Here is a 16,088-nt window from a genome sequence, read left to right on the forward strand (position 1 = left end):
AGTAAATGGCAAACCATTCCAGTGTCTTTGCTAAGAGAAGTCCAAATGGGATCATGACTGACATAACACGGAATGTATCAGAAGTACAAAGTCAGAGGGGAATCAGCATGAAGGCTAAATTGATGTTGGAACTAATAGGTTGTATATCCAGAGATCCTCATATGTCTTACACTTTTTATAGGCCACATTGGTCCTGGAGCCCTGGGTGAGGATTCTCTCCCTCCTTGCCCCATCCGGGCCCTTAGAACAAAATTAAGTTATCACTGTGAAAACTGGAAAGTTATGGATCTGGATGTGTTATATATGAAATGTCTGACACTAGATATTCTTTTTTTCCTTTCAGGCAAAGGAATATTCATTATCCAAAATGAAGACCTTAAGACATGTATCCAAGCAAGTAAATTTGGACTGGTCCTGGAGAATTGTAACCAACCAACAGAATCTATGTTATGGAAATGGGTTTCCAAATCCCACCTCTATAATCTAGGCACCAGCACCTGCCTAGGATTGAATCTCAGTGCTCTGGAGCAGCCCTTAGACCTGTTTGAATGTGATTCTGCTCATTTTTCTATGTGGTGGCGTTGTTACAGAAAGTCAGTAATTGGCTCTTACCAATACATGCTGGAGGTAAAGAACAGGAAACTGGTGGTGGCTACAAGACAGTCTTCCCAGAAGTGGATGCAATACATGTCAGGGGGTGATGATATCTGTGAGCATCCTTTTCAAGGTAAAATAGGAACTTGGATATGTTTCATATGTATGATTACAAAATCACTCTACATATTATATTTTTCTAAATATGAAAGGAAATGATGACCATTTGATAAATTCCTATAAATATAAGAGAACTTATGTTTACTTTCTTTTTTAATGCAGTTTTATTTTAGCACAAATTTTCTTCCTCCCTTCACCCTATTCCCCATCCATTGGGAAGACCAGACAATAGACCCTATTTTAAAATATGTAAAGTCATGCAAAAATTTTGCAATTTAGCCATCATAATCACTTTTTGAAATATCTTTATTTACTCCAAAGAGGTCTTTAGAAGTAGCCAGATGCTGCAGAAAGAGTACTGAGATGAAAGTCAGAGGACCTGGGTTCCCATCCCTTGCCACTTCTGTGACTATGAGCAAGTAACACGCTCACTTGATCTTAGTTTCTTAATTTTTAAAATGAGGGAGTTGAATTAGATAACTTTAATGTCTATGATCCTTTGAGTATTAGAATCATTTTGACAAATTCCAGTGACTGACCTCAGAATTTAAGAGTAATTTATAGTACATCCTTGAACAAGTCAGTAGATCTATGATGTAGAAAAACCTTCATAAGTACCCATAGCAGCACATCCTTTTCTTTCTAGACTATCTGACTCTTATCTATGTCTTTCCATAGTTAATCCACAGAGAATCTACCCCATTAGGCTTTCCTTTAGGTCTATTTTATCATTTACACCACAATTTCCAAGTATTGTAGGAGAAGAATTATTGTTATCAAAAAGAAATGAATGATGAAGAAGAGAGAAAAAAGGGAAGAAATCCCCTTTGACAAAAGAGATATGTTTCTGGTTTTGGGGCTCTGGGCAGGGTTCTTGGTTCTCTCCAAGTTTGATTTTGAAGTTGTCCCTTAGGCATGATGGCACATCCACAGATCAATGTGCTCAAAGTCTAGGTAATGTCCCTATATATACTGGTGACAAAAGCACAGATACATTTTGCATCCTCATACTTGCCATCAAATGTCCATTGTGTGTTTGTATCATGTAACTTCCCCAATAAGTGATCTTCTGCTTTTGACAACTTAGATTTTAGGCCTGGGAAGAGATGTCAAAGTTCTGAAGGACCAGGGGCTCGGGAATAGCATCACCTCCACAAGCAAACAGTGAGGAGTGAAGCTCAGTAGTGACACAATACTATATGTATAATGTTGGTGATCTGTAGGAGACAAAATCATCTTCTCCCCTAAGAGGACATTGATGCTTTTATTTGGTATCTTTCCACCTTTATACTCTTCAGTCATCCTCCTACACCTAGAACACATCCACAGAAAGGATCTGTGGTATCCTCCCTGGATCTGAATAAAAAGTGGATTGAAACAAACACCTGTGTCCCTAAGGAACTACAGAGTAGCTAGTCTATTAAGGCACAGAAAGCTTGTCAAGAGATGTGGGGAATATTTGGTAAATAATTGCATTTTCTACTGAAATATTCCAATAGTAGTTGTGCTAGAGAAAAAAATGTGGATTGAAGTGAGAATGATGAGGGGAGGAGGGTGTAGGGTGAAAAAAAGAGGAAACTTTATACTTAATCAGAAAGTTTTGGAAAAAACAGTTGAAAGAATAATTCCTCTTGGCCAAAACCAAATGAATATGATTTGGTCACAAACTGAGCAAAGAAAATATCACTGACAATGATCTGGTGAAAGACATGCTAAAATTAATTAATTTCTTTATTTTCTTTCTCATGGGTATATGCATAGTAAACTCTAGAATTTATTTTCTTTCATTTTGAATGCAGTTACAGAAAGATTTACTTTAATCCAAAGTATGTACAGATCAAACAAAATTAAGAATTTATATATATCAGACCAAATTTATATAAAACATCATACCATGTAAGTTCTATATACATAAACAGATATGTATGCTCATATATTTATTTATATTTATATTATATATACAGATATATGTATAGATGCATATATTGTATATATTACATATCTTACATAAACATAATTCTTTGTATATTATCTCTTTCATTAGTAATCTGAATTCCTTGGGAGTAGGAACTGTGTTTTACCTTTTGATTAGTTACTGACTGACTGACTTTGTAACCTCACAGTTCCTGGCCGATACTAAGTACTTAATAAATTATTGATGACTGATATGTGAACTTCTGGCATAATGCCCTTCATTAAAAAGGCTTGGCTAATAGCACGAAGCCTCTAGAGGTAGAGAAAGGCTTTTCTCCAGGCCTTACTTATGACAAGAAGACAGGATTGAGTATTTTCAGAAAGCAACAAGTTTCTTCTTTAGACCCCTATGTTTCAAGTGAGTACCAGTAGGCTTTTTGGTTTAGGACACTGGTTGGTACTCACTTTGGCAAATCTTTAGATGCTTCCTAGGACTGGATATGTGTTTTTCATTGAATTACATATTTTCATTTTTTTCCTTCCCTTCCCTGAAAAAAAGACAAAAGACAACATATATATATATATATACATATATATATATATATGTATATATATATATATGTATATATGTATACACACACAAACACATCAAAACACAAAACCCTTATAATACATATACATAGTCAAACAAAACTAATTCCTACATGTCCATTTCCCACCCCCACACCCACTAAGAGGAGATCAGTAACATGCTTCATCACTATTTCTCTGATTTCACTATTGGTCATTGCACTGATCATAATTTTAGGTCTTTCAAGTTGATCATTTTTACAGCATTATTATAGTATGAATCACTCCTCTGGTTCTGCTCATTTCACTCAGCTCAGTTGTCGTCTCAAGGTCTTCTGAAACAATTCTCTTTGTGGTTTCTTAGGGCATAATAGTATTCCTTTACATTCATATAGTATCATTTGTTGAGTCCTTTCTCCCAGGATACTTATTTTTTAACAGCATGTTGTCATGGAAAGAGTATAGGATTTGGGAGTCTGGACACATGAATTTCAATCCTGGTTCCACCATTTGTTGGCAGATCTTGGACAAGTTACTTGTCCTTTCTCCAACTCCATTTCCTCACCTGTTAAAATGAGGGAAGTAGATTTGATAGTTTCCAAAGTCCCTTCCAGTTCTCAATCTATTATCCTACAATACTTGACCACTGAGATTCAGGTTCCTCTTCTATAAAATGAAGATAATAGTAGTTGTACTAAGGACCTCACAGGATTATTATGGTCATCAAATGCGACAATGTGACAGCAATTGGAAAAATACAAAATGACAGATAAAAATTAACTACAATTCTAAATCATGAAATATGTGTGACTGAAGTATTGTAACATATTTTTTCCCAAAAAGGAAATTCAGAGGATCGTTATTTGAATGTTTCTCACTTCTATAATTTGCTTTTTTCTGTCATAGAATTATATACAGTGAAAGGAAATTCCCATGGAATGCCATGTGTGTTTCCATTCCAATATAATGACCATTGGCATTATGAATGTACCCGAGAAGGCAGAGAAGATGGGCAGCTGTGGTGTGCCACAACAAGTCGATATGAAAAAGAGGAGAAGTGGGGATTCTGCCCAGATCCCAGTAAGATAATTTACATTTTTTCTATATTAGAAATGGAAGAAAAGAATGAAAAATTATTTATATCTTGAGAAAAGCTAAGATGATTATATTTTGCAACCTGCACAATCACTGCTGTTAGTGCAGAATTGGATATTGCCATTACCTTGCCATATTTCTCCACAAATATTCTGTACTGGGGTTGCTAGGATGCAAGACTTTGGGATTTAGAGAGCCATAAAACTTAATAGCATATGTTGCCCTTCTCCTTCTCCCCCATCAGTCCCTCAGGAAATGCATCTCCTTCAAGGATAGTCCTGTTTTTTTAGAGTCCTGTTTTTCTTTCCTTCAGAAGATGTTAATTAAGCATTCTAAGAGCCTTTTGCAAGTAAGTCTTATTCCACATTAAATTACAGTACTCAGTGCTTTCATTAATAACAGCTTCCTTTAATGAGACATCAAAACAGACCTGAAACGTACATTTATTCTTTCAATACATTCCTTCTTTCATGGACTTCTTTAATCTTGCCAAATCCAGACTTTTTCTTTTTCTACTTGGATGACCTTGGCTACCCACTTCTGAGAAGGTTTGTGGTATTTGACTAGATCATTCACATCATCAAAACCAGGTACACAATGGTCCTTTGAGTCAGCTCCCCAAAATGGCATGTCCCCCTCCAATTAGCCTGGAGACTGTATGTCAATTATCCCAGACTAATTTTCTTTGCTAAGCTTTTCATAGTATATAGCTAACATCAGTAACTGATTCATGTTGACCAGGATCATCCTGAAAAACTGTTTATCTTAAATTTTTTTTTATTTATGGCAATGGAGTTAAGTGACTTGCCCAAGGTCACAGGAGCTAGGTAATTATTACGTGTCTGAGGTAAGATTTGAACTCAGATCCTCCTGACAACAGGGTGGCACTCTATCCACTGCGTCACCTAGCTGCCTTGAAAACTTGTTTATCTTTGTAAGAATGAGCTCCATCTTCAAACTTATGCTGTTACTCCCTAGGGTTTTAAAGTCTCTTTTAGCTTCTTTTTTTTTTTTTGGATTTTTGCAAGGCAATGGGTTAAGTAACTTGTCCAAGGTCACACATCTAAGTAATTATTAAGTGTCTGATGCCAGATTTGAACTTGGGTCCTCCTAAGACCAGTGCTCTATCTATCCACTGCACCATCTAGCTTTCCCTTGATTTTTTCAATAATTTTTTTCAGATTACTTGTATTACTGACCCATTAAAAACTATTTGATTATTTTTAACCATAATGGAAATGGAAATGTAGGCACAGTGGTTAAAGCACTCCACCTGGAGTTAGAAAGACCTCAGTCTGTATCCTCATTCTCTTGATTGTGTTGACCGTGGACAAGCCAGTCCATCAATCAATAAACATTTTTTAAATGCCTACTATGTGCCAGGTTCTTACTAAGTGCTGGGTGTACAAAGAATGGGGTGCGGCATAACTGAGGAGATATGAGTTTTAGGATTCAGAAAATCATGCAGGATGATGAGATTCCAGAGAGTATGGTGAAATTCATGTGGGAAATGATTATATGGCTGCCTTGGGTAACTTTCTTAAACAGAGGATTTAAAAAGTGCTCTCTACCCTCTCTCTTTTCCCCCCTCTCCAAAAAGAGAAAGGAGTGGGGAGACACAGGAGCAGTGGGTCCTGAGAAGGTGTGAGTTTCTAGATTAATTAATTAGCTGTGACCCTCTCTCAGCCTCAGTTTCTTCATTTGTAAAATACAGAAAATAATAAATGGCACTCCTGACAGGGTGAGGTCAAACTCAAATCAGACTGGATATTATACATAAAACAATAACAATAAAGGCAAATATGGCAAGTCAGTTCTCAGCTATCTACCTTTATTCATGCTCACTGAAAATATTTTTTCAAGGAAAGAATTATCTATGGAAAACTTTACTCTTAAGACAAGATTTATTCACTCAACTCATTTCTGAACCACCTTCAAATATCATCAACCACTTCATCAGAAAGTTAATCAACCTGCATTAATTTAGGGCCTACTACATACATTGCACTGTTCTAGATGTTCAGTTTCAAATGGTGCAAAACACCATCCCACTGTTAAAGGACTTATAATTTATGTCAAAAAAACAAATTATAAAGTCACTATTGCATACTCAGGGAATGCAAATTCAATTTAATATTGTCCTAAGGAACATGTGATTTGGGAGACTAAATCAACTATTAAAAATATGTCATTCATTCCTAAAGCAAGGAAAATTATATTGGTACTAATGAATTTTTTTGTTATTCATCCCGCTGTTCCCTTCCATCACAGTGGATAAATGCCTAGATTAATGATTTTTAAATGAGGCACACACAAGTTTACTAGGTTGAAAAGGAGGCCTTATACCAGTGCATTAAAACTGTTGCATTCTCCTGATATCAGAAAGTGCCCCTATCTCTGAACTCTGCCAGTTAAAGCCAATTAATATTTCCTGCATGGAGATTGTAGCTTTGTGGTGCCTAGGGCTTTTGTCTCCCCAGATTTGCACTTTGCTTAACATCCTTCAACTAAGGAACTTCACCTGTTTGACAGGCTGCTGGAGCCTAGCTCTTCTGACCTTTCCTTCAGTTATCATCAGTAAGCCAGATTTATTTCTACAGTGTTAAGTTACAATTCCAGTTTTCTCCCTTTCTTGTTGCTTTCTGTTCCTAGTGGCCAAGAAAACTAAGAATTCAGTACCTGAAACCTGACTCTGCAAATTACTATCTTCCTGGAGGGAGAAAATGACAGGGTGGTAGAGAATTTAGCTTGCATTCTTTAAATATTTAATTCAGTCATACATAACAATATGTGTACTCCCTTCACTTGTGTAGATTGCAGACCATTTATACTCTCACATTGTACAATTTTGAACCATGCCTTTGTATAAATACCCTATAGATTGTCTCCCCACTATACTAAAGATCTTTCACTGCTTCCTTTAATGGTTGAGGATATCAGTGTAGCCATTGAATTGTCTGTCTTTAATCCCTTTTATTCTCACTTCATGTTGAGACCACCTCCTGTACCAAACATATCCTTGATGATGTGTTTTATATGATGACTTAATTGTTAATGATATGCTTTCATCTACTTATATGCACTATACATCATTCTGTCACCCTTTGGGTCAAATACTATTTTGATTCTTCAGAAATAATAATGTTCCATGATTTTCAGGCATGTAAATCCCTAGGAGATCATCAAAGTGAAAAAAAAAAAGAGGCTTCTATGATTGAGGATGGTTTGTAAAAGTTTTTTTTAATAATCCATGAATATCCTTTTTCTCCTTCTAGGTAAGAATTTCTAAGGATCCAAGAATGTAGAATGGTATTTCTTTGTTTTTAAAAATTAACCTAATTAAGCAAAATTTCAACACTAACTTTTTTGTAGCCTTGTTGTTAAGAACTAGACCACAATTTGCTTTCTTACTTGCTATGAGAAAGGCTAAATATCTCTTTAGATCTTGAAGAATAAATATTTGCAAATCTCTCTGGGATTTTTTTGTTCATATAAGTAGATATGTTAAATGGGTTTAGTGAATGCACAATTGTCTGGAACATCAGTCAGCAAGTAGGCCTTATTTTTGGCACATATCAACTTAAGGAATGTAACACCTGCCATCTTCTTCTGAGATCCAACAGAGCATGACCATACTTTTATCAGTAGCTTAAATGATGAGAACTAGAGTGAAAACCAGTAAGTTTACAGACTAAGAGACCAAAGGATAGAATGAGAATTCAGAGTAGTCTCTCCCAGCTTAAGGACTGGTTGGAAACAAAGCCCAACCAGGACAAGTAACAAGTGGCAATGGCTGGGGATAGGTAAGGGAAAATCCGGGTGAAGAGACTCAGGTTCTAGTAGATAAAGTGGCACTGTTATTAAGAGGATAATGTAATATGGAATGCACAACTAGAAACTGAGTGTGCAAAGGCACAACTTCCCCAGTTGTCTGCTTTTTCATGACCTTTTTCATACAGTTTAAATTACTAGTATATGAAGCGCAAAAAAAAACCCTTTGGAATTCAAAGTAGAACCAGCAAAATATTTAAATTTTGAAAAATGGAATCTATGAAAAAACATGATAAGATCTAGATTATTCTAAAAAACCTAAGTTTAGAGTCCTGTCTTTTAGAAATTTGATTTCTTTTCACTATAATGTACCTTATAATCCTTGCAATAAGATTAGCTAAAGGGCTGACTTGGATTGCCAATAGAGACTATGGAAATCCATCCCTAAAGAGTTTAAGCTTTTACTAATTTTTACTAGTTTAGGCCTTTTATTACTTTATATTTACTTAATATACTCAACCTTCTCATCCCCAGAATGTAACACCCTTAAGGATAACTACTATTTGAGAGTTTTTTCCTCTGTGGGCCTCCCTCAATACCTTGCACATAGGAAACACTTCCTTAAGTTACCAAATTATGGTATTATGGGAGTGGTTATTCATTTTTTCTTTTTTTTCAAATATCTTTTTAAAATGAGGTTAAGATGACTTGCCCAAGGTCACACAGCTAGGCTATTATTATTATTATTATTATTATTATTATTATTATTATTATTATTATGTGTCTGATGTTGGATTTGAACTCAGGTCCTCCTGACTCCAGGGCTGATGCTCTATTCACTGTGCCACTTAGCTGCCTCCAGGAGTGGTTATTCTTAAAGTTGAATAATAATAGCATTTATATAGTGCTTTAAGTGCATGTGTATAGTGCTTTAAAGTTTATATATGTATATAGTATATACATATACTTGCATATATACACTAACATATCTATGTGTGTATATATATTCATTCATACATGTGTGTGTGTGTGTGTGTGTGTGTGTGTGTGTGTGTGTATAAACTGAAGCTTATGGATGTCAAGACATTTGCCCAGGATTGCATTGCTAATAAGTGTCTGAGGCAGGATTCAAACTCAGATCCTCCTCACTCCAAATCCAATACTCTATCGCTGTACTATGTCATCTACTTACCCATTGGATAGAGACTGGAATTTGGATTAGAAGTAAAAACAGCAAGTTCCTTTCTACCTTGTTTTTCTCTAGTTCTTCTCTACTCAAGGTGTTTTCAACCTTAGCGGGATTTTTTAAGTGTAGAATAAGGTGATTTCCTTCAGTTTTTTTTTAATTTCTGAGACATTTCATTTACTTTATAGATTCAGCAAAGATGACTCAAACTACATACTAAAAGCAGAAATGCTGTGAGCTTTGTTTAGATCAGGAAAAACACTGAAAAAAAATCCAAAAATCTTTGAGTAAATAAAACAACTGCATATGTTAATGATTATTTAAGGACTGCTTCTCTGCCTGTGATTGTTTTCCTTTATTCAGGGGAATCATAGAGCCATTACTGACAACTTCATCTTTTTTCCATGAAAGGCCTGTGTTTTTTTACATTTTAGATCTGCTGTTTTCAGAGGGAAATCAATCTAAGAAACATATCTTAAGCTCCTACTATGTATGTATGCTTCATTATGTTGTGGAAGTGTCTTTGGAGACCTTAAGTCAAGGATTCTTGATTCTTATGTCATGGATTCCTTGGGAAGTTTGTTGAAACCTGTTCATACATTCTCAGAACCATGCTTTTAAAAAGCATAAAATAAAATACATAGGATTATGAAGTAAATAAATTATATTGAAATATAATCTGTAGACCAGGAAACTTCAATTATATGTGATCTAACAGCAAATCTAATAGCTACAGTAATTTCAAAGTTGTGATTAGCATAGACAATATTTTGAGATAGCTACAATAGCCATAATGGAATTGGAAAAGATCTTTGACTTTTTATTGATGATGAAGTCACAGTTGCTAATACTGTTGCAGTTTATTGACTTCATAATAGATGGAAATGATCGATTTCAGTTAGAGGATGGAGAAAATAAAGATGAAATTTTTTTCCCCATTCACATTCACAAGATCCCTCCTGAAATCTATCCATGGCTCTTTTGGGGATCCATGAAACTCAGTTTTAAGGAGCTCTCTTCTAAAGTTATGCCAGCAAGATACAAACTTTGGCATGTCCTACATAATAAGAAATATTCAATGACACAAATGAATTGGAAGATTTCTTAGACAGACCTGCTGACATATTGTCTGTCTAGAAGTCTGGTGACTTCCAGCCTCCTCAGATGAAAAAAAAAGGAGCCAAAGATTCCTTGGTCACAGGCCTCATCACAGGTCATCTCCTGATGGGTACAGTGTGTCACCTGAGGAGAGGTGGCAAAGGACTGGGTCAGATATCTTCTAGCTGCCTCAAAGCAATGATTTCCTTCTGTGCTAGGACAAGCCCATCTCCCAATCTGGATGTGAAGAACTTTCAGTGCAATGAGGAGTTGTTCTGACTTCAGGCCTTCTATCTCCTGGTACACCTGGTCCTTGAAAAAATTAGAGGAAAAAGTGATGGAGAATTAGTCTTTTTTATTCTTACTATGAGGTCCCACTTCCATCTCATACTGCACCCTTTCCTGTCTAATCTCTACTTTGGGAAGTAAAAGGAGTATTGAAGCAGGTGATCATGTGTCTACCATCTCATACTGCATTTGTTTCTAGCCCAATTTCTAGTCTCCTTTGGGAAATGAAGCAGCACCTTCTATTTAATGATGAACATTCTCATATCTGGTCATACCTTTCACATCCTACTAATTCCAAATACCTGTAAGTCATCATCCAAATGTCATTCCTCACCCTCTACCTCTCAATTCCTTATTCTCATAATCTTCAACTTTCTCACTCCAAACTTTCCACCATTTCAATTTCAACCACTTGCTCTGTGGAGTGCTTATTCCATACGTGGCAAATTTTTCTTCATCTTAAATCTTCCCCTCTCCCACTCTTTCCATCTGTTAGCTATTATTGAATCATGACGGACCTCTGATGCCACAGCTTCCCTGACTACCCTTTCCAGTATTTGCCACACTTTCACTTATTCCCCTTGAGTCACTAGTCAAGGAAAGAGAGTTAGTTATTCCATGTTCCCCATTGTTACTGCCAAGTTCTCCCTCCCCACTTCCATCACTTTTCCTTCTTAGAAGTTCATGCTTTTCATATCTATCACTGAGCCAGTGGATGAAGCACTGGCCTTGGAGTCAGGAGGATGGGAGTTCTAATCCAGCTTCAGACACTTGACTGTTACTAGCTGTGTTACCTTGGGCAAGTCACTTAATACAGATTGCCTCACATCCAGGGCCATCTCTAGTCATCCTGATCCATATCTGGTCACTGAACTCAGATGACTTTGAAGGAGAAAATGAGGTTGGTGACTTAGCACATCTCCACCCCCCACTCAAATCCAATTCATGTGCTTGTCTTGGTATCACTTCCCTAATGTCATGGCCTTCTTTGAAAATGAAGGACAGGGGGTGGCTAGGTGGTGCAGTGGACAGAGCACCGGCCCTGGAGTCAGGAGTACCTGGGTTCAAATCTGGTCTCAGACACTTAATAATTACCTAGCTGTGTGGCTTTGGGCAAGCCACTTAATCCCATTGCCTTGCCAAAAAAAAAAAAACTTAAAAAAAAAAGAAAATGAAGAACAAAAAGTTTCTCAACCTACTCATTTCCCAATAACTCTTCTTCCACTTCACCTAAACCACCCAGAATGATGACTATGACCCTGATCTTGCCATTACCCCAAAATGTACCACCTCCACATTTCCAGAATTCCAAAATTCCCTTCTTTGCTCTATAATCTATTGACTTTTCATCTCTTCTTCTACCTTCATTTACCAACCTGTACTGTGACCTCCAGTTCCTCCTAAATTCCTTCCCAAGTTATCTTTCCTGCACTAACTACTCTCTCTTCTTTTCCTTATTTAGAATCCTTGGTAAACACATTCAACTCTCCACTGTCCTCTTTTCTTGACTCCCTAACTTTCTTATCATAACATCGTTTATATCTACCAAGTCTCATCCTTGGTTTACTCCTACCATTGGTCACCTTGACTCCTACAAACATAACTGAATGCAGGTAAAAAAAATCACAATCATTTTGATTAGATCTACTATATATTTATGTTACACAGCCTCAACTGGACTCTCACTGATACTAAGCAATATTTCTATACTTACCTGTCTTACCAACTCACTGTGCCACTCTCTTCAGTATCTTGCCCAACATTTTCAACTCTCCTCAAATCTCCCAGGATTCTGCCACTCTCTCTCAACTGAGTTCCTTGCCTCATATTTTACAGGAAAAAAAACCAGGTCATTCAACACAAGATAACACTTCTTTATCTCATGATGAGTTTATATACCTTCTTCCACTCTCTTCCTCTACACTGTATCACATAATGAAGTGACTTTAATCTTTCTACCATGTTCAAGTAGTTCCTTTACTCCTATTTCTTCCAATAGATTACTCCCTATCTCTATTACTTCCCCATTTTCTATCTCTCCATGTCTACTGGCTCATTCCCTATTTTCTATAAACACGACCATATCCCCTCCATCCTTGATCCTCTATTAACCATCATCCCATATCTCTTCTGCTCTTTGTGACTGAAGACCTAGGAAAAAAACTGTCTCCACTTCTTTTTCTCTCACTCCTCTCTTAATTCTCTATAACTTAACTTCAATCCTCATCATTCAAATAAAACTGGCCATTGCAAAGGTATCAATAATCTCTTAATGGCCAAATCCAAAGATCTTTTCTCAGGCCTTATTCTACTGACCTCTATGCATCCTTTAACACTGTCATTCACCCTCTTCTTGATAGCCCAAGTTTTCAAGACACCATTCTCTGATTCTCCTTCTATCTATCTAATCTTACCTTCCAGTCTCCTTTGATGGAGTTTCATGCCATAGGGAGTGCAAGGAGGACTGTCCTAGATATTTTCTTCTTCTCTTGCTGTACTACTTCATTTTTCTGCTCACATGGATTTTATTGCCATTTCTATGCTTAAGATTCTCAAGTCTCTCCATTGACTGCTGATCCTTTATTACCAACTGCCTTGTGGACATCTCAAACTGGATACACCATAGACATCATAGTCTTAAATGTCCAAATTTCAACTCATTGTCTTTCCCTCTGAATTCTGTGCTTTTCCTATTTTGCCACTACAGTAAAGGGTATCACCATCCTTCTGTCCCTCAAGGAGTCATCCTCCACTCCTCAGTCTTTCACTTCCTATTTCCAATCTGTTGCTATGACCTGTTGGTTGCATCTTTACATCATCTCTCAAATATACCCCTTTCTCTCCTCTCATACTGCCACCACTCTGGTGCAGGTCCATACTCTCACTACTGGACCATTGCATTAGTCTACTGGTGGGTGTGCCTGCCTCAACTCTCTTCCTTATTCCAAGCCATTCTCAATTTAATCATGTGATTTTGCTAAAGCACATTTGTCATCATACACCCATTCCCCAATCAATAAACTCCAGTGACTCCCCATCTCTTTCAGGGTCAAGTACAAAATCCTCTGCTTAGTATTTGAAGAATTTATAATCTAGTTCCTTCATACATTTTCAGTCTTCTTATACCTTACTCTTTGCCATGTTCTAGTTAATCTAATGACACTGAACTCCTTATTTTTTCTTGAACAAGATACTCCATGTATCAAATTATGGCATTTTCTCAGACCTTGATAGGAATGCTTTCCCTCCTCATCTCTACCTACTGATTTCCTTGGCTTCCTTAAAGTTCCAACTAAAATCCAATCTTCTACAAAAAACCTTCCCCAACCCCTCTTAATTTTAATGCTTTCCCTTCATTCATTCATTATTTATGTATCCTTTGAATAGTTTGTACATGTGGTGCAATTAATAAAATGAGTCAAGAAAATTCATTCTCCTGAGTTCAAATTTGACTTCAAAAACTTGCTAGCTATGTGACCCCTGGGCATGTCACCTAACCTTGATTGTCTCAGTTTCTTCATCTGTAAAATGACCTAAAAAAGAAATGGTAAATTACTCCACAATCTCTTTCTTTCTTTTTAATTGATATTTTATTTTTCCAAATACACATTATGAACGTTTTTCAACATTCATCCATATGCATTTGTATATTTTTAAGTTACAAAATTCCTTCCCTTCCTACCCCCCTCCCCTCAGTGGCAAGTACGTTAATATTGTACATATATATTTGTTTACAGATAGGTCATTTTTGGTATGAAGAATTGAGATTAAGGGAAAGCAATACATAAGAGATATTTTTTTAAAAAGTGAATGTAGTGTTCATCAGATTCTGAAGGTTATTCTTTTGTTTTGTTTTTCTTCCTCTCAATGTGGATAACTTTGTCCATAGTTGGTCTAATAGGGTTGTCCTAGCTCTCTGAACTGCTGAGAGTAGCTGCATCGATCAGGGTTGATGATCTCATAATGTTGTTAATGCATTCAATGTTCTGTTAGTTCTTCTCCCTTCGCTTAGCATCAGATCCTGTAATTCATTCCATGCTTCTCTAAAGTTCAACCCTTTATTGTTTCTTATAAAACAATAGTATTCCATAATATTCAAATACCATAACTTGTTTAACCATTCCCCAACTGATGCACACCCCCTCAATTTCCAGTTCTTGGAACTACAAAAAAAGCTGGTATGGATATTTTGGAACGTGTAGGACTTTCCTCATTTTTTTTATGATTTCTTCTGGATATGAAAAGATAGTTTTTCAAATGAAGAAATTAAAGCTATATATAATTATTTGAAAAAATTCTCCAAATCATTATTGATTAGAGAAATGCAAATTAAAACAACTGTGAAATATCACTTCACACCTATCAGATTGGCTAAGTTGACAAAAGGAAAATGATCAAGGTTGGAGAAGTTGTAGGAGGATTGGGACACTAAATACATTGCTGGTGGAGTTGTGAACTGATTCAACCATTCTGGAGGGAGGTATGGAACTGTGCCCAAAGACCAGTAAATTGACCCAGCAATTCCAATTCTAGGATCTCTTTCAAGCAAACCCAAATGAGGTCGTGAAGAGTCAGAGACAACTGAAAAATACCTAAAGTATAGCAGTAATTTGTACATATTTGTTTGTTTGTCTCTTCCTCCCCCTTCACCCCCACCCTTAGATTGTGAGTTCCCTGAGGGAAATATCTGTCTTTTTCTTCCTTTATAAATGTTGATTGGTTGATTGTAGTATATGGACCAGTTAAGCTAGGCAGAGGAAAGCAACAGCAGAAGGAATGGCTACCTACTTTTTCACTTTTTTTATTTCTTCACTGTGTCCACTCATGAACTAATTTACAGAGATGTTGAATTGAACAATTCTACACCAGTGAAATTGTCAGTGTCCTAAAGTTTAAGCAGAGTAAAAGGTTCTAGATACTTGCAATAGTACATGAAAGAGACATAATTCTTTCCCTCTAGGAATTTACAGTCTATTGGGGGATGAGGGAGTGGGATAAGACTTGAACACAAAAACTATAATGAGTGAGGGTGCCACTATACATATACATATACATACACACACACACACACACACACACACACACACACATATATATATATATGGGAGAGAGAGAGAGAGAGAGAGAGAGAGAGAGAGAGAGAGAGAGAGATGAGGTCTAGCAGATTGATTTAAGAATTTAAAGAATTTAAAGAATTTAAAAGAAGAATTTAAAAGAAGTATGGAATACTTCTAATTTGAAAGAGGGAAGGCTTCATGGAGGAGCTGGCAACTAAAATTGACCTTAAAGAATAGAAGACTGCCAACAGCTGCAAGCACTTACTTAGTGACAGCTCTTCCCCTCCAAAAAGGCAGATTTTGCTGGTTTCTAATCACTCTTATTTGACAAAATGTAGCCATCTGAGATTGGGATGGGTTTGTTTCCCCCTTCTCCCTGTTTTCTAAAATGGAGA

The 16,088-nt window shown here is 36.5% G+C and overlaps 1 protein-coding gene across 3 annotated transcripts in view; it reads left to right on the forward strand.

Moving 5' to 3' along the window:
• PLA2R1 (phospholipase A2 receptor 1) overlaps positions 1-16,088 on the forward strand; it is a 153,731-nt gene that overhangs the window by 31,314 nt on the left and 106,329 nt on the right. For all 3 annotated transcript variants that reach the window (XM_074215874.1, XM_074215875.1, XM_074215873.1), the window contains exons 2-3: positions 344-727; positions 4,105-4,278. In XM_074215874.1, coding sequence (XP_074071975.1) covers positions 445-727; positions 4,105-4,278 — 457 coding nt within the window. In that variant the 5' untranslated portion in view covers positions 344-444. The remainder of the gene's footprint in view (positions 1-343; positions 728-4,104; positions 4,279-16,088) is intronic.

This window comes from Macrotis lagotis, chromosome 1 (genome assembly GCF_037893015.1).
Source record: "Macrotis lagotis isolate mMagLag1 chromosome 1, bilby.v1.9.chrom.fasta, whole genome shotgun sequence".
Classification (NCBI taxonomy): Eukaryota; Metazoa; Chordata; class Mammalia; order Peramelemorphia; family Peramelidae; genus Macrotis; species Macrotis lagotis.